We start from the raw sequence: 20,120 nt of genomic DNA on the forward strand, positions 1-20,120 counted from the left end.
CAGTGATACCTACAGTCAGAAGCCATACAAACATTAAAACACTAAAAACAATGTACAATATACAATTAACTATTTATATGCATTTCAATTCATATGTAGCTTCATTTTGTCCTTAAATACTGTAGCTTAATTTAAGCCCAGTGCCCCTATCTGAAATAGCATGGCTTCAGTTGTAAGCTCTATAGGCTTACTTATGAAAAAAAATATTAATTGTATTAACCGATGATAGAACCTTCAGCAACGCTGTGTAAGGGCTAGATTTACTAAACTGCGGGTTTGAAAAAGTGGAGATGTTGCCTATAGCAACCAATTCTAGCTTTCATTTATTTAGTACATGCTACAAAATGATAGCTAGAATCTGATTGGTTGTTATAGGCAACATCTCCACTTTTTGAAACCCGCAGTTTAGTAAATCTAGCCCTAAGAATACAGTATATTTAAAATTGTATTGCATCTGGTCTAGTTATACCATCAATTCATCATTTCAATCATTCAATCATTTTGCATTGAAGCAAATGGGTTTGAAGACTTTTTTTTTCTTAAAACACAATTGTCAAAAGTTAGAGACAACATCAGAAATGACCAGACCCTGTTATAAATTCCACTTTTACTGCATGCAGTGCTTTAGCAATAAATTAAATGATTCAAAAAGGATATAATAAAATCTCCAGAATCCCATTATTGATTCTCTAGTCAAAGTACTAAAAAATCAATGTTTTCTGACCTTTTAAAAAGTTACTTTAAATGCATAAATCACAGTACAAAGCATAGCCAATTTAATGAAATGTAGCAAGTTATTGGAATCGTATGCTTGCTGAGCTGGCTTAGGTCTCCAGAGGTCAGGTCTCCTGAGATATACCTCTAATACTGATTACCTTCTGCATAACATGCCAAGGACTCCGGGAGCGTATGATGGCTTTTCTACAATCTGCTAACTTGTCATTTAATTTCTTCTCTTCAACCAGGAATGCACAGAAGTTTAATTTGATCTGCTCTATTAATTATCCTATAAATTATGTAGATCAGCCTGACATTTTCCATAACAAGTATCATTTGTTATATAACTTTTTAAAGTATAGCTCCACACAAAACTGGAAAAAAATGTGTTGGGTGGAGCACTAAAAACCAGTGCCGTAACTAGACATTTTGGTGCCCTGGGCGAGACAGGGCACCGGCGCCCCCCATATAAGTGGGAGTGGCATTTAACAAGTGGGTGTGTCCAACCTAATGTGGGTGTGGCTAGCACTTTACTGAAAGAATTCGTGTATATATGTAATATATATATATATATATATATATATATATATATATATATACCTACACAGTGCACTGTGATAAGCTAAACATATTAGAAGGTATGCATACCATATTAACACTACTAATAAGTATGTACCAGCTGGATACAATGTAGCTGAATGATTGCAAACAGAAACAATAAAATAAAGATTAATAAAAATAGCTCCACATAGATCGTCTTAGTTTTGCCTCAAAAAAATCAAAAAGGCTCCATGTATTGCATAATAAGGCAAGCCGATAAAATAACAGTCAATATTATGGAAGCAATTATCGGAACTCCTAATGCGGTTTCCGTATATACCATATATCAATTTGAAGTAATGCAGTTATGACAGTAAGTGAAATGTTACTGTATTGCAATGGTACAGATACTGCACTTTTGGTAAAAGATGAGGAAGACTGTCCCACTCGTGTAAGAGCTGTACGTGGGGAAGTGGGGTCACTCTCTCACCTGCAGGGTGCATGGTGACTTTGGGCAGCAGGAGGGCAGCTTTATGTGTGCAGAGATCCAGCGTCCAGATGCGAGGTCTCCCCAGCGCTCGAGATACTATTTCCTTTAGTCTAGTCTAGTCTAGTCTAAACCAATTGCACTATCTAATCGACAGCCAGATCCTTGCTCTCCCCTCACAATGACGTATCCGGAAGCTGAGCACCTGCCCTCTCTGGTGCGGGTTACGGTGACAGATGCAGCATATGACACAGCTAGTGGACATGGTACGGAGGTGACAAGTCATGTGATGCGCTCACCAGTTGTTCTGTGCTATGCTATAGAGCACAGAGCGACTCTGCAATATAGCGCGAGCCGGCACTAATTCTGTATCAACCCAAAATTTGTACTTGGGGCTGTGATTTGTTTAATAATCAGGGGCCATGGCGCCCCCTCAGCATTGCGCCCGGGGCGACCGCACCGGCCGCACAGCCCTCGCTACGGCTCTGCTAAAAACTATTACAAAATATTACCCAGTATTATATTAACATTAGGTAGTGCTATAATATGGTAAGGTAGGCAGTGCTGTAAAATATAGAGGTAGGCAGTACTATAATAGGGTGATGTAGGGATTGTTGTAACATAAAGAGGTAGGCAGTACTATTATATGGTGATGTAGAGATTGTTGTAGCATAAAGAGGTAGGCAGTACTATAATATGGTGAGGCAGGCATTGTTGTAATATAAAGAGGTAGGCAGTACTATAATATTGGGAGGCAGGGATTGTTGTAAGAAAAAGAGGGAGGCAGTACTATAATACTGTATAACGAGGCAGGGATTTCTGTAGCATAAAGAGGTAGTCAGTACTATACTATGGTGAGGCAGGCATTGTTGTAACATAAAGGGGAAGGCAGTACTATAATAAGGGGAGGCAGGCATTGTTGGAGCATAAAGAGGTAGGCAGTACTATAATATTGTGATGTAGAGATTGTTGTAGCATAAAGAGGTAGGCAGTACTATAATATGCTGAGGCAGGCATTGTTGTAATATAAAGAGGTAGGCAGTACTATAATATGGGGAGGCAGGGATTTCTGTAACATAAAGAGGTAGGCAGTACTATAATATAGTGAGGCAGACATTGTAACATAAAGAGGTAGGCAGTACTATAATATGGGGATGCAGACATTGTTGTAAGATAAAGAGGTAGGCAGTACTATAATATGGGGATGCAGACATTGTTGTAAGATAAAGAGGTAGGCAGTACTATAATATGAGGAGGCAGACATTGTTGTAAAATAAAGAGGTAGGCAGTACTATAATATGGGGTGGCAGGGATTTCTGTAACATAAAGAGGTAGGCAGTAATATAATATGAGGAGGCAGACATTGATGTAAGATAAAGAGGGAGATAGTACTATAATACTGGGAGGCAGGCATTGTTGTGAGGTAGGCAGCACTATAATATGGGGAGGCAGGCATTGTTGTAACATAAAGAAGTAGGCAGTACTATAATATGTTGAGGCAGAAATTGTTGTAACATAAAGAGGTAGGCAGTACTATACTATTGTGAGGCAGGCATTGTTGTAACATAAAGAGGTCTTTAGTTTTACAACGTTATATAGTTATTAAGGTTAAAAAAATTAAGTTCTCTTCTAATTCCATATTTTCAAACTATCGTTGAATAAGTATAATTTATACATAAAAAAATAAATATTAACATTTTATCACTATCAATTTACCGAAAAGGTAAAAACCCCTAATATAGACTTTTGCAGCAAAAATAACTTTTTCAAAACTAATTCCCTTTTTTTTGGTCGACCTTCCAAAACCTGCTGCCTTAGACAACTGCCTCAATTACTCCATTACAGGCCCAAACGCAGTCTCTCTTGCAAACTAGACACAGTTTGTCATTTCAAATTTCTTTTTTGTACAAATATTTATAAAGTGCAGTGGATCAAATTTACATAGACAGTAGATACTAATTAAATACATGAATATGTCATAGTATCATATAATTGCATAGTATTATTAAGTTAATTAAATAAATACAAACAAGTTTGTAAAAACCATAACAGGGGTTTACCAAGAAATACTGAAATATCATTCATTCATAGTAACCATAGTAACCATATGATGTGGCCTCCTAGCAGTAATGCAGATACGTATGTGTAGCACTGACTGTACTGGTAGACAAAAACAAATGCTAAAATAAAATAAATACAATAAATGAAATAACAGTGTCCGTTACTACTATTATTATTATTATTATTATTATTATTATTATTTTATAAAATCTCAACATTGTAACTAGTTATATACTCTTAGATAAAAGCATACCGTCCTATACCTAAGGTCCAGTTGCAATCTTTAAATACATTTCTTTATGATTTGTCATTCTGTGTTCTAAATAAATAAATATTGCTTTATATTAGAAAGAACACAAAAATACTGTATTTAGATGATAATTTTTTAATTGTTTATTGTACATTTGACAAGGTGTGTTTTTAGATGTTTGTAGCATTTGTCTGTCATCAAATAAATATGTTCTTTTAAGAAGCCACTGCTAAAATGAAACAACTATTTGTCAAAAAAAGTGAAAATCTTGAAATCGTATGCAAGAGACAGGCATAAGCACAGAGACACAGACATGGAAACACACACACAAATATGTATTTTAGGTAGGGGTGTGCACCGGCCACTTTTGGTGTTTTGGGTTCTGATTAGCTTGAGGTTTTGGGCTCTGATTTGTTTTGCCAAAACACCCCACAAAAGGTTTTGGTTCTGATTTTGGGTTTTGGGTTCGGATTTATCCATATTTTTGGTTTTTTTTCACTCCTACACTATTATTAACCTCAATAACATTCATTTCCACTCATTTCCAGTCTATTCTGAACACCTCACACCTCACAATATTGTTTTTAGTAGAAAAGGTTGCACCGAGGTAGCTGGATGTCTAAGCTAAGCGACACAAGTGGGCGGCACAAACACGTGGCCCATCTAGGAGTGGCACTGCAGTGACAGACAGGATGGCAGTTTGCAAGAGTTTGCTAGAGGTGCAAGATGGAATTGTCCTTGGGCCCTCCCACCCACCCTGATGTTGTTGAAATAGGACATTCGCACTTTAACAAACCAATCAGGAACAGTGAACGTAGTTTAATCTCTGGTACTAATATTTCTGGACTGCAGGAACAGTGAACGTAGTTTAATCTCTGGTACTAATATTTCTGGACTGCAGGAAGAGTGAACTTAGGTAAATATTGCAGTACTAATATTTCTGGACTGCAAGAACAGTGAACGTATTTTAATATTGCAGTACTAATATTTCTGGACTGCAAGAACAGTGAACGTAGGTAAATATTGCAGTACTAATATTTCTGGACTGCAAGAACAGTGAACGTAGGTAAATATTGCAGTACTAAAATTTCTGGACTGCAAGAACAGTGAACGTATTTTTATTTTGCAGTACTAATATTTCTGGACTGCAAGATCAGTGAACGTAGGTAAATATTGCAGTACTAATATTTCTGGACTGCAAGAACAGTGAACGTAGGTAAATATTGCAGTACTAATATTTCTGGACTGCAAGAATATATTGCACTAGAAAATTTTTTATACTTTTTAAATAATTTTTTTATATTTTTTTTCATTTATTTTTGTATAATTTTTTTGTTTTTTTTTTTAAAAAAAATTATGATTTTTTAAAAATTTTAAAATAACTATGGACTTAGCAGAACAAAGCACAGGACACAGCACCACTGGACTCAGCAGGACAGAGCACTGGACAAAAGCACCACTGGACTCAGCAGGACAGAGCACTGGCCAAAGCACCACTGGACTCAGCAGGACAGAGCACAGGACAAAAGCACCACTGGACTCAGCAGGACAGAGCACTGGCCAAAGCACCAATGGACTCAGCAGGACAGAGCACAGGACAAAAGCACCACTGGACTGATCAGTAGGACAGAGCACCACTACAAACTCCAACCTCCCTCTTCCCTGATCTGAGCCCGAATGAAGATGGCGGGCGCAAGCGGCGAATTTCTGCAATGCGAGTCTCGCGAGATCCGACGCGAGACTTGGACGTCAGAGCCTCTGTTTCATTTTTTTTTGCCGCCGGAAATACCCGAACAGTGCTCTGATCCCGTCGGATCCGCACTGTTCGGGTGGGCTCGGATTAGCGCAATCCGAGCCCGCTCATGCCTAATTTTAGGTTGTGTTGTATATTTATTGGATGCTAGTGCAGAAGTGCTTGCAGTGGGCCTGTTTATAAAGCACCAAAGGGCAAAGGCGTAATGCAAAATTCACTGAGCGCACTTCGAGATGCACACCTAATTCATGGTCTTTGGAGACACATTTGCAAACTTCAAGGACATCAGACACCTTAAATCGCGCTGTTACGTCTAGAATTCTGCCAAAGACTAGTGGTTTGCACAGCAAGAAGATTGTGTTTGCAGAGTGGCAGAAGTTTGCACTGGCTCATAGGCATGAAATAGACCATTGCACCTAAAACTGTGGAAGAGTGCAAAATAAAGTTTCATTTTGTGGAGCAAGATTACTAAAATCAGATAGAGAGGGCATTTTCAGGTCCTTGTTTTGCGGAAGGGTAAAAAGCCATTTTTACTCTGCAAAAATTTTTGCATTTTGCAGCATCTGTTGGAGATTATCTTTCCAAATATATTCTTAATGGGATACATTTGGCACCTTCCTATTGCATTTCTAAAGAGAGGCACATTTTTAGGCCAGCTTTGACAAATTATATTAGAATCTTAAACACACAAATGTGTTACATGAGGCTAAACAGAGTAGTATTTTAGGAGAAAATGGAAAGTTTCATTCAATAAATGTGGGGTGTTCCAAGGTGGTAATTAACACTTTTCTACAGTGCACCTCTTTTGATTTGTCACCCTCCAGGCACACCTAGGCACACTTGAAATTTGCAAATGTGTCGCCAAGGACCATGAAGTAGGTGTGCATCTTAAAGTGCGCTCGGTGCAACATCTAGATGTTCCAATGCTAAACCAAAATGATTTGCGGTGAGCATCCAGCATTCCGTAGTTTCATACATGCTTATCCACAGCAATTTTCAGTGACATGATCTCTGGCTATGTACCTCTCTCATATTTGCCAATAATTACTACAGCCACAGCCATAATCTCTGATAGGAAGGTACAAGGTGGTATTTATGAAAAGGCATTTACAACCAGAAGATGTTAAATAACATCACACTGATAAAATTCAGTAACCCCATTTAAATAAAATCTCCATGTCACAAAATACCTTCAAGGCAACCGCTCCTCATTTGCAGCACCAGTTTCTAAACCACAAGGATATTGCCGTGCATCATTATTTTGGCAAACAATTGGATGAGCTTGCACAATGATCATCAGAAGTTAGCTGAAGATGCAAACAAAGATTCCCCCGACAGAACTTCTCAATGTTGATGAATGGTGGAGGAAGGCTGTGCGATGGGTATTATGACATATAGATATTTTTTAAGTACATTGGCTTTAATTGATTCTTTGCAAGACACTTGTAATAGGAGAATGGACTAGTATTAACAATGTATTATTATATAAACTGACACAATAATGCATGTAGGACTGATAAAAGAAGTAAACATGCTTTTGCACATTAGTATACTGAATGTTAAAAGTTGCTTTTGACTAAGCTAAATAAAAACAACTCATGTGATTATACTTAACTAAATCTGTCCAGCATGTTGTCTGCTTTGCCATTTAGCAAAAGTTGATGTTGATTGGGAAGGTGGTGCTTCCCTATCTTGCGGACGTTAAAACCAGACTTTGTTTGTGTGATTGCTTACAGATCTCTGCAGTAACAGAAACACTCTGTAAAGGTGGTAGTTTGGTGGATTTATAGAAAGTGGTAGGAATTGTAAAGTAAGAACAAGACTAATTGGCATATAACATTTATGGCCCCCATCATTTTGAAATGTAAAATCAGAACAGTCATGTGACCTGAATATTTGTTCAGGCCATAAACTCCATTGGAGACTTCATTTTAAATCCCAAATATGGTAACATAGTTATTGAAAGTTACTCCGACTAATCATGTTAATTTGAGTTCATTAGAAGTCTGGAGTATGGGAAAATAAATATTGTGAATTCAAGAAATAGGGAGAAAAATGGGGGGAGAATTATTAGTTTATTAACTAGTGCACAGTTATGGTAAGACCAGTGTAGTTTACTTTCTATATGAATATTTTAATGGTTGGATTTATTTGCCACAAATTAAGCCACTTACGAATTGATTTGATACTCACCTTGATAAACATAGATGTACTTTTGATTGTTTAGATGACAAAAGATTGATTATGTATGTTTGGATAGCAGCTACTAGATTGTATGTCATCAATATAACTTGAAATACTAAAATTGAACATTCACCATCATCTATTTATTTACATAGTGCCACTAATTCTGGAATGGTGTACAGAGAACTCACATCAGTCCCTGCCTCATTGGAGCTTACAATCTAAATCCCCTAACATACACACACACACACAGACTAAGGTCAATTTAATAGCAGCCAATTAACCTACTAGTATGTTTTTGGAGTGTGGGAGGAAACTGGAGCACCCAGAGGAAACCCACACAAACACGGGGAGAACATACAATCTCCACACAGATAAGGCCAAAGTCAGGAATTGAACTCATGACCCCAGTGCTGTGAGGCAGGAGTGCTAACCACTAAGCCACTGTGCTGACCATCATTAAAAATAATTATTTGGTCACTTAGCCTTCTTAAACAATATCAAGTGATCTTTAATCCCACTAGAATTCTGTGAATGTCCATGGCATTATCCTATATGTAACATTATATGTCTTATGTGTGAACCCACATAGTTCATGAATTAGTGTCAGGTTTCATTTCATTTACTGATAGGCCGTGGTTAACTTAATCTATTCCTCTGGTAGCAAGTTCATTATATTAGTAAAACTAGGAGCAAAGATCTCACTCTAAATGATGTCTGTCTCATACAGGCTGATAATGGTTTAATAATCAGATTTATGTCGAATAACCAAGAGCACTTTGAGAAAATAATGAGATTCTGCAATTCCATCTACACTTCTTTCTTAAGATGTTATAGAACATGAAGCTTTGCAAGTGACATATCTAGGTTAACCTGAGGGATTGCTTCAAAGCTTCTGCGCAGAGTGTGTGCCCTAAAATATATTCCCTAAGTAATTACAAACTGCAATAAAGGGGCATACAGGGGAAAGACAAATGTGGCATAATTCAGATGACATTTTTCTTTGATCTATTGTCGATACATTTTTTGCATTACATTTATACATTTTCCATTACATTATAATACCAGACATCAGTTGTTCCAATCAAGAATGGATAAGAAACACCCAGCTGTAAAATGGCCATGTATGCAAATATTGTAAATATTCAACATTTATTTACAGTAATCTTCCTTGGCATTTTAGCTGGGCTGGATTTGGTAACACTCAACAATAGAAAGCAAGAAGACAACAAGACATTTCCCCCAAAAAATATGTTTTAGCACCATAAGATTTTCACTTTTATTTTACTAAATATTTATAGCCAAAAATGCAACATACAGTATACAAAACACACACCTATATCTAGACTTTATGCATCCAATGTCTCTACACTAGGACCTCATTAGTACTGGGGACCCCTGCTGGTCAGCTTCAATAATAATCTCTCAGCACTGGATCCAATGCAAAGCTAATCAGCTGGATCCCAACTAGAACCACAGCTACCCAAGCTAAGTATTAATAGTAGCACTGTCTCGGACCCTCTGCTGCTCAGAGGTAATTACAGAGGCTGACCAGGAGAGGTCCCCGCTAGTTGTAAGCACCGGATGACAATGCTGAATCAAGCAAAAAGAAACTTATTAGTAAAGGGAAATGGGGTTATTTTGAAAATATTTTTTTAGGTTGGTTTATTCTGCCAAATAAACTAAACAGAGCTATTCATATAATCATAAAGCAAAGTCAGTGCAACATAAATAAATTTACATCCATGTACACTCGACTTACATGTGGGATGAATGTAACCTGTAAGTGCCCAGATACAAAATGCGTTATTTCCCAGAACTGGTGTCCTCTAAAGGGCAGCTCTGGAAATTAGTCCTAAAATCTGTATTATAGGTTATCCTCTGCTTTGGTCTGCAGCAAGGAAGGTGGGAGGAGGTGAAAATGTTTTACTTGTTAATTCACTGCCGCTATTTCAACTATTGTGCTGCAAAAGGAGTACAAATGCATGATATAATTAGTTCCACCAGAATGTAATTGGAATGTGGCATATGGAGGGCTCTAGGTGTCCAGTCCCACTGTGCTAAGCACGTTGACAGATTAGTATGTACCTTCTGTCATTCTGAGCTCCCATTGTGTGTCTTAGCTGGGAAGTAATAACTTTACATAACCAGTATTACGGGGATTGGTAAACATTTTATTTATCAATATAATTTTCCTTTCTTTACAAGTTGTTATCTTAAGGTGAGTTTGACTAGGGTCTAGACACCATTTTCTTATCACTCCTTATCTCCTGTTCATCCACATGTGCCATGTGTTGATGGGGTCCAGGAGAGCCGGCAGCCAGCTTATTGGAATGTTCCCAACAGCTCATAATATATTGTGAGATTATTCTGTTGATGCGCGGAAGGCGGTGAAGTGTCCCCTTGTGTGAGGACAGGGCTGCATGTGACCCCAGCAGAGTCATGATATGAGAAAGGAAATGAAGACAGTAAGTGTGGTGATAAACTAATTAAATATAAATGGATGTTAGACACTAGATGGTACTATCACATATACTCCCACATCTTTTTTCCTCTGTCCTGGGAAATGCTATGTTTGTTACACTAGTGTGTGAATAAACATGTCTACCTAACTGAAGCATGGTTAGAGTCCTCTATAAGACATAGTATTAGAAGTCCACTCATAGACACAGAACCTAGCAATCAAGAACATAGTGGCACAGAAAGACCTGGGGGTAAATGTATCAAGCTGAGAGTTTTCCGGCGGGTTTGAAAAGCCTATCAGATTCTAGCTATCATTTATTTAGTACATTCTACAAAATGATAGCTAGAATCTGATTGGTTGCTATAGGCAACATCTCCACTTTTCAAACCCGCCGGAAAGCTCTCAGCTTGATACATTTACCCCCTATAGTTTATAAGAGATCCTGTTTCTATCAAAAATCTCAGAGTGCTACATATGATGCCTATATAATATAGTCAAACTCTGCAAATTTCCTTAAAAGATTAACATTTGAGGGACAGGTTGGTGCCAGGCCAGATCAGAGATCCCAGATAAAGCATATTTCCCAACATAAAATTTATCACAGAGATGTGGTCACACCATAAGGAGGATACTACCCAGCTAGAGAAGCTCAATGCTAAAGTCGGACATCTTGCAGCCATTAGGCCTTGCCAGAATGGTACAAGAGCTGACCACAAGGAACATGACACACTCATCCCTGGTTGTATTTATGCAAAGATAATGAGCTTGTATGGAGAACCGAACTATGTTTACCCATATTCCTATTCCTGTGCTGCAGAAAGTAGAGAAGATGTGGTATGCACCAATGGTCCCAGATATTAAGAAACATGGAAATATCTATATGTGTAGATCTTAACACAGATTCTGGCAAATTTCTCTAACAGAGCAGAGTACCAAACTCATTCCATTTAACCCTTAGGAGCTTTTGTTTTCAGAAGACAATCCTTGGGAATCACTAGCGCTCCAGACACTTTTCAAAGGCACATGGCTGAGTTACTTTCAATTTAAAGAAAGTCATTGGTTTAATCGATGACATTTACATTTTCGATAAGACACTAGAAGATCACAATGACATACTTAAATTTGTCAACATAATTAAGGTCTCAGGTCTAAAATTGAACAAGGAATAGTATGTTTTCTGGAAAGAGGAAATTCAGGAAAGATTATTACCATGCAGGATATAAACCCATGGCCTAAAAAGATGGTGTCTCTCAGTAATTTAACAATGCCAACACATAATACTGAACTTAAATGTTTCTTTGTAATTATCTACAAATTTGGCCAATATTAGAAACACCTGGGGGTGTGATAAATACATACCACTTCACCAGTCTTATAGTTTTATCATCATGATAGACCTGTAGTGGACATAGATGATGCAATCTACAATGGTCTCAGATGACTATTGCTGCAACATGAGTCATTGTGGTAACCAGCAACTTTCTGTTCAAGAACATTGTCTCAATCAGAAGAACACTGCTCAAATTGAGAAGGAGTCCCTGGCAAGCGTATGGGCTCGTGAAGCTTTCTATCGATACATGGGTTACATTTTTTAAAGACTCTCACTGACAATAAGTCACTGGCAACTCTGATGAAAATAAAGATTTACCAGCCAGATTTAAACTTCTGTTGATCAGACTTATCAATCAATTATTGATGTGGGTGCATCATTTCTAATTTAAGATGTATTCTCTTACAATGCCAAAGACAGTAATGGTCACCTACGAGCAACTTACAACTCTTTTTATTTTGCACAATTTCCCCCCATGTGCATAACAAGAAGCACTTCTACAGTCTGATTATTTGGAACTGTCCCCTGTAGAAATTCTCTTAGCAAACTCTTTTTGGGTTTGCAGGTATATATACCTTCTGAGGTCTATAGATATACAACATTCCCTCTAAAATGAGACATATGGAGATTATAATGTTAATAAAAGGACTGCACTATGGAACATCAATGTCATTGAACAGTAGAATCTAAATGTAGCTCTTGAGAGGTGTCCTGTCATATGCAGGTGGATTATTATATGTTAACCAGCCTAGTTTGAAAGAAATGCTACCACTACCAGGCCCAATGACCCTATGTGGACCACAACGTGCAGTTTCCTCATATCTTATATCATTATATATTGCTGCATGATACCATAGGCAGTCATGTCCTATGCCATTATAAGATACCAGTGTGATGAGGCCCTTTAACCATTGTCACTACTTTGTGCTACCATAATTACAAATTGAGGCACCTACAGTCCATTATCCACCAAGGTCCTGAATATTCTACTTACACTAATGTCAACGCTGGATTTTATACACCACTGAAATTCTCAACGTAACATTTAAATTAATTTCCTAACATTTAAATCTTGCTTTTTTAATATAATTTTAAAAGAACATTTACAGAAGGAGAGATGACTGATGGGGCTTGATTAATTAGTAATGAAACAATCTGTCACTATATAACATGTAAGACTTAGTCATACAGATGGTGCCATCAGCCCACAGTAATGTAGTTTTTGGATCTATAATTATATTTTTTCTTTTTTAAAAAAAAAACACAAAACAATGCAAAGTTGTGCCAAACACTGCTCTAAAGCGTGTCCCATCTGTCTGCTGCTAACAGCGTCAAATCATAACACTAAGTATGCTAATCCGTATCGTCACTAAAATGCAGTCTTTTTCTGTCTTCTTGCCTGGCTAATTTTAGGTTTAATTTTTTTATTTAGTAAAAAAAATAATTAATATTTAGTATATTTTTTGCTTTGTTGCTTACAGGGATCCCAAGTTTCATATTTTCATTCCATGTCTCTAGAAAGAGAAAATATTTTAGGAATGTCTTTCTCAAAATAATAGACCTGTCATAATGACACTTACTTAATGGCAATATGAAAACTATATATTGATATTTGTTTTAGGAAATCTTACATTTTGCGTTATTTAACTTGTATCCTCTATTTCCTTTCTCTCTAATGCCAATGGCAATCTATTGAAGGAGACAGATTCAACAGACATCTTAACAGTTTAAATAGAAAGATCACCTCACTTTGGAAGATAAATTTGGTTTTATGTGGAGATTTCAGGATCACTTTTAGTTTTATGTCTATTGTACGGTGATTGTAAGCTTTCGCCTTGGGGACTGTACACTTATGTCTGTCAGTGCTAGTGAATAATTGTTGTACAGAACTACAGAAACTATATGTTCTATATACTTCAGAAACAATTGCTTATATTTCCTTGTCATGCAGATGCCTATTGTGCCAAAGATAGTTGGCAAAAATCTGCAGGACAACATATTATTACCGAGCTAGACAATGACTTTTCATTTAATCCCTATCATTATTTTACAAGATAATTTGAAAATATACTAAGTAGGGATTCATATAGATCTTACTTGTGTCTATATTATGTCAAAAATATCAAGTTGAAAGTAGGGTGGAATTGCACCCATAAAAATTGTTGCCCATTTCAACTATACTAAAAATATTCGGAAACTGAGACCCCGTCCAAAAGAAAGAAAGGTAGAGTCATAGTAACCCCTGTGTGAGTCATGTACTGCAAAGGTAATGAATGGTTGTAATATGATAACACAGAAATTAGTGCGTATAAGGCTTGAAGACTATTGAAATATATACACTATTAATTAAACTACACAGCTGAATTAAGGAACATTGCAATTTGTAAATTAGACATCATTGCAACTTACATATAACGTATATATTACGTATTATATGGTGGCACGGTGGCTAAGGAACAATGTTTAGCACGGTGCAGCATGGAGGCTAAGTGGTTAGCACTTCTGCCTTACAGCACTGGGGTCATGAGTTCATTTCCTGAAGATGGCCTTATCTGTGTGGAGTTTGTATGTTCTCCCCTTGTTTGCGTGACTTTCCTCCGGGTGCTCCGGTTTCCTCCCACACTCCAAAAACATACTGGTAGAACTGCATACTAGTTAATTGGCAGCTAACAAATTGACCCTAGTCTGTGTGTGTGTCTGTCTGTCTGTGTGTGTGTGTGTTAGGGAATTTAGAATGTAAGCCCCAGTGGGGCAGGGACTGATGTGAGTGAGTTTTCTGTACAGCGCTGCGAAATTAGTGGCGCTATATAAATAAATGGTGATGATGATATATTAACATTAAGGATGTGGCATATATTGTTATACAGTAGTTCCCACTGATCTCCCTGGATCGCTCTGTTTAAGAAGATGTCAGATCAAGCATTAACCCCATACAGATAGCATGGCTTGCCTTTTCTTTCAAAGTTGAATCATTAACTAGAAAAATGTTATTGAACTTATGGGTGTTATTTGTTCTCTTTTAAATAACGTAAAGAGCAAGCAAGGCCACTATTTAAAATTAATAAATATCAAAACCTGTGTATTTCTGAGCTACAAAATATACATTATGAAATAGCTGGAGTGTTTATCTAAATAAGTCCATCATGATCCCTTTGATTCCCATGCAGCAGGATGCCATGTTTGGAGGGAATTGCTTCTCTAAGCATGTGAGTAACAGCTAGGCAGGATTGCTATGCTTAATTGCAGTTTGTGGATTGGTGGATTCAACAAGGATGGAGCCAGTGATTTAACAGTAACTTAAATGACTTATATTTCAGTTTTATGTCCAATATCAAATTAAAACAAGGACACAATCCTAAAGATGTGGGAGGAGCTATAACTGTCTTTTGGGAAGTAAACTTCTTCTCTTTAGCAGAGCTGCAGTGAATGTCGGTTTTGCACTAAACAACATTAACTTCATGGTTCATATCTGAATATTTTCATTTTGGGGTTAAGCGATACTTTAACGTGTTTCTAATATCATGTTAACCATCAAATTACATCATTGGTACAAAAAGAGTCTTTTTCATATAATATAATTTGAGAAATGTAAACAGATTTATTTTTCAAATTTGTAAATGTTATTTGGAATATTTACTGGAGCATTAAGATAATTATCATTTCAATATATTACAGTATTAAGTATTTTAGTTGAACAGATTGTAGTTGCCCCCAATCAATCCTAACTAATTCACTTTAACATGATCCCATTAAGGAAAACAGAAGTATTGAATAATTTAAGTATAAAGTAAGGTGTATGTGTTTTTCTGTTCATGTGTATTTAAAAAAGCAAAAAATAGTAAAAGTTAAAAAAAATAAAAATATTGCAAATGTCAGCATCAAGCATACCTGTCAAAAATAGAAGATGTTTGTGGGGCATTTCACATGCAGCCTTTTTCTGGGTGAGCGTACAGATGGAGTAGACTTGATTGAGAATTTCACAGCTACAAACCATACAATTCAATAAAAAGTTCCAATAATCTGTGTAATTGGGGCTAAATTCAATAAAGTTGACTTCAAATGTAAAGCACACTATCCCTATCAATGTTTAATTAGCTGTGGATTTTACTTGAATTATATTGGACATATTAGCTTAATTTTATAGACATGTATTATAAATACTTTATTAATGTATAGGAAATTATGAACTATATAGCTCTCCTTGTTGAGGGAAATAATGTAATTAGGATGTATTCAATTTACTTTTAAAGCCAATCAAGTATTCTATCAACACAAGTGATAATTTCACCAATAGGGGGTACCATTTCATTTGAGTTTGCTGAGAATATTCTACAGGAAAAGCAATATGGCAATTCATGCTCATATTAACATGCACTTATAGCATACACACGGTGGAGGCATGTTTTGGTAAACTGACACCCCCCCACCAAAATGGTCCATGAGCGTGCCACATCCCCTTGGGGTGTGCCTTCAACCCCCCTTAAATACAAACCTGCCCTGCCACATGTACCTGTGGCAGAGTCAGTGCTGTCTGCTGTGCAGAGTGTTGATGGACCGGGTGTAAAACATCACAGCAGTCGAGATAAAAGCCTGACTGGATGAACGCCAAGACAGCCGCTTAGAATTGGGGACAGTCACCTAAATTGGGACAGTTGGTAGGTGTGAATGTAGTCTATGAATAAGAATCCAGTGACATCACCTAGTCATTAAGCTCATCAGTGATGTCAGCGGTTCCTCATAGGGTGATAGGATATATTCTCATGAATGTTGCCTCAGCTTACAAAATGGCTGCCTCCACTGTGTGTAAGCAAAAGCCACACTTTAATAGATATCAATAACTGGGAAATTGCAGAAAAATAAGGTTATGTGGCCTGCTCCTGTGATTTATATAGAACTTTTGTAGTTAAAATGTAACAATAATAACTGTTTAGAAATAGGTTATATTTCCTGCTAACTATGAACATACAATTCCTTTTCACAACGTGTATTGACTCTTCCCAGTTTTCCTTTTTGATGTACATAATCTAGTAATTTTTTCATTTATTAGTAAATGCAATGATTTTGTTGTTAGTGACTAAACTGTGAAAATAAGTGTGATATATGTGACAGAATGTTCATCATTTTGTTTCCTACGAATGGTTGACATAGATTTACTTACATCTAAGTGCAGAGTAAAGAAATTGTTTAAAATGTCAAAACATATTTTCTTGTTTGTTTTTTATCTTCAGCCTACAAGGAAAAAATGAAGGAGCTGTCCATGCTGTCTCTGATCTGCTCCTGCTTCCACCCTGAGCCCCGAAACATCACTGCTTACACATATGATGGTGTGTGCCCAACCTTAATTTCTTGCTCTCTTTAACCATTTAAATCATACTGTAAAGAAATGAGAAGTGATGACTGACTGTCCTTATCTGAATAACAGTAACTAGGAATGGGTATTGAGAAGTGATACTGAAGCAGATGTACTCATGTTAGCAGGGCCGGTGCTAGGGTCCATGGCGCCCTAGGCATTTTTACAAAATCGCCCCCTTCCCCCCCCCCCCCCCCCCCCCCGCAAAAATCGGCGCACTCCTCCCCCCTCCCCATCTTTCCTTACCTTGTCTCACCACCGCCGCCTCTCTCCTCCGTCTCCTCCACCCCACTCACTGACACTAGTGAGTGGAGGGGAGGAGACGGAGCAGAGAGGCGGCGGTGGTAAACAATAGCCTCTTCCCCCCTCCCCGTGCATCTGAATGCTGAGCGGCGGCCGTGACAGGTATGGTCAGCGGTCGCCGCCCTCCAGAGCCCGGTGCCCTAGGCAAGTGCCTAACCTTGCCTAATGGGAGTGCCGGGCCTGCATGTTAGGACTCTACTGTAAATTGATAACCTACAATGTATGACACCTTCTCTCAGAAATAATGAACTTAATTCTATTTTTCATGTTTAAAATTAATAGTGCACCAATATTGCATCTAAAAAACTTGGGAAAATATTCTCTTAAACAGACAGATGCTTTCTTTGTCTCAGCAGTTTTTTTCTGACTATAAACGCCAGAAGTGCTTCTGTACCCGAGAGTAATAAAACTTTTAATAAAGAATTAAAACTTTTGTTTTGACTCCCAGAGCTGTCGCTCTGCATGGAGCCCCCACCACTGTACTTGCTCATCCCAGAGTATTATGGTGACATCATTAAGCTGAACAAAACTTTGTTGGCTTCAAATGTGTACACAAATGTGTCCTGGGGGGCTTTGCATGCCAGGGTTACTTTTGAGTCCCAGTCTGGCCTGGGTGCTTAGTCCTCCTGCTGTGCAAGTCACTGACTTTCTTGTGATTTATGCAAAATACTTTGAACATTATTATATGAATAATGTACACTATAAGAGATAAATATTGGCATTTGAATCATTAGTAGATGGATTTATTGTTGTACTGCACACCTGAATTTTATAAGGGATCAGCAATATAAAAAATAGTCTCTATCCTGTGTGAATTATGCGATGTTTGGGAAGCCGGGAACTGTTAGGGAATCCGTTTCCACACAGAATCCACCAATTTAGACTTTTGGAGGAAGAACATTTAAATTATTTAAAGAATTCCTTAGGCTTTGCTTCCACACTTCGTATTCATTCACTGTCTTTCTCCTCTAATCAGGGCCGGACTGGCCATCTGGCACTTCTGGCAAATGCCAGAAGGGTCGATGGCCAGATGGGTCGGTTGCTCAACGCACCGACTGTCATGCCGGAATCCGGCATGTAACATTTACTGTACATCACGTGCAGGGCCGTTGGAGGAATACTAGATCAGGAAAAAAAGTGGTTTATATACACCTGGCTGTTACTACCCAAATATTACTGTGCCTGGAGCCTGTTCATCTAGAGGAGCGGGCGAGTGATCGGGTTTAGCCAGCAGAGGAAGGGGGATTTCTAGGTGACAAAGAGAAACAGGTTTAACGTAACTGAACTGATTTTTTTTTTACTCAAAGTTTTATGTAGCTAAGAAACAGGTTTCATCGACTAGGTCCTTACACAAACTGTCAGCTGCGACAGGTAAAGGCCTGACCCACAATACATGGCAGATGGGCTGGTTGATAGAATCACGTCCCCTCCTCCTCCCCTCCGCTCCTATCAATGGTTCTGCCGATGAGTGTCACATGGGACGTGCACCATATGACAGGTGCCGTCCCATGTGTTAGAAAACACTACACAGCGCGCCGCGGAGCGCACAAGGTAAGGGGGGAGGGTAGTTTGTGTGATAGGGTATCTATGGTATGTTTTGTGTGTGACAGGGTATCTATGGTATGTTTTGCGTGTGACAGGATATCTATGGTATGTTTTGCGTGTGACAGGATATCTATGGTATATTTTGCGTGTGACAGGGTATCTATGGTATGTTTTGCATGTGACAGGGTATCTATGGTATGTTTTGTGTGTGACAGGGTATCTATGGTATGTTTTGTGTGTGACAGGGTATCTATGGTATGTTTTGTGTGTGACAGGGTATGACTACTGTATGTGTGTGTGTGTGTGTGTGGGGGCTGGTGTATGACTATAATGTGTGTGTGTGGGGGCCGGTGTATGACTATAATGTGTGTGTGGGGGGGGAGGGGGGGCGGTGTATGACTATAATGTGTGTGTGTGGGGGCCGGTGTATGACTATAATGTGTGTGTGGGGGGGAGGGGGGGGCGGTGTATGACTATAATGTGTGAGGGGGGAGGGTCTTAATATAATGTGGGAGGTAGGCTATTAATCTAATGGTGAATTGCAGGTAGGGGCTAATTATTGGGTGCTATTTTATTTGTGGGGTGATGGTGGGGCAATTTAATAGTGGGGCCTAACAATTTAAGATGGGGTGATCAGATTTTTAATTTAATGCTGGGGTGGTTTGGGAGCTATTGATTGAATGTGGGGCTGTTTGGGGAAAATTAGGTCTATTTATTAAATGTGATTATGAATTAATGCTTGGGGTGGTTGTGGGAAATGGATGTATTTATTAAACGTAAATGCTATTTAATTTCTTGCTGGAGTTGTTTGGAGAGAGGGAAATAGTTGTATTTATTAAATGGGAATACTATTTAATGTCAGGGCTAGTTGGAGGGAAATAGATGTATTTATCAAATGTGAATACTAGTATTTTAATGTTGGGGCATGAGTGAGGCCTAATTTTAAAATGTGGATGCTATATTAATTTAACACTGGGGCTAAATTTCATGTACTCATTTTTTTTCCAGACAGGGCATCCAACATTCCAGGATCCAGACAAGCAGCAACTGATCTAAAGACACCAGCAGCCACAAGTGGTGACCATGACAAGACAGGTAGGAGAGACCAGGACAGTCTGCCAACTGTTCTGAATTTG

At 38.0% G+C, this 20,120-nt stretch overlaps 1 protein-coding gene across 1 annotated transcript in view; it reads left to right on the forward strand.

Moving 5' to 3' along the window:
- STMN2 (stathmin 2) overlaps window positions 1-20,120 on the forward strand; it is a 41,483-nt gene that overhangs the window by 13,939 nt on the left and 7,424 nt on the right. The window contains exon 2 of the mRNA XM_075213692.1: window positions 17,015-17,110. Within this exon, the coding sequence (XP_075069793.1) occupies window positions 17,015-17,110 (96 nt within the window). The remainder of the gene's footprint in view (window positions 1-17,014; window positions 17,111-20,120) is intronic.

Source organism: Mixophyes fleayi, chromosome 5 (genome assembly GCF_038048845.1).
Source record: "Mixophyes fleayi isolate aMixFle1 chromosome 5, aMixFle1.hap1, whole genome shotgun sequence".
NCBI lineage: Eukaryota > Metazoa > Chordata > Amphibia > Anura > Limnodynastidae > Mixophyes > Mixophyes fleayi.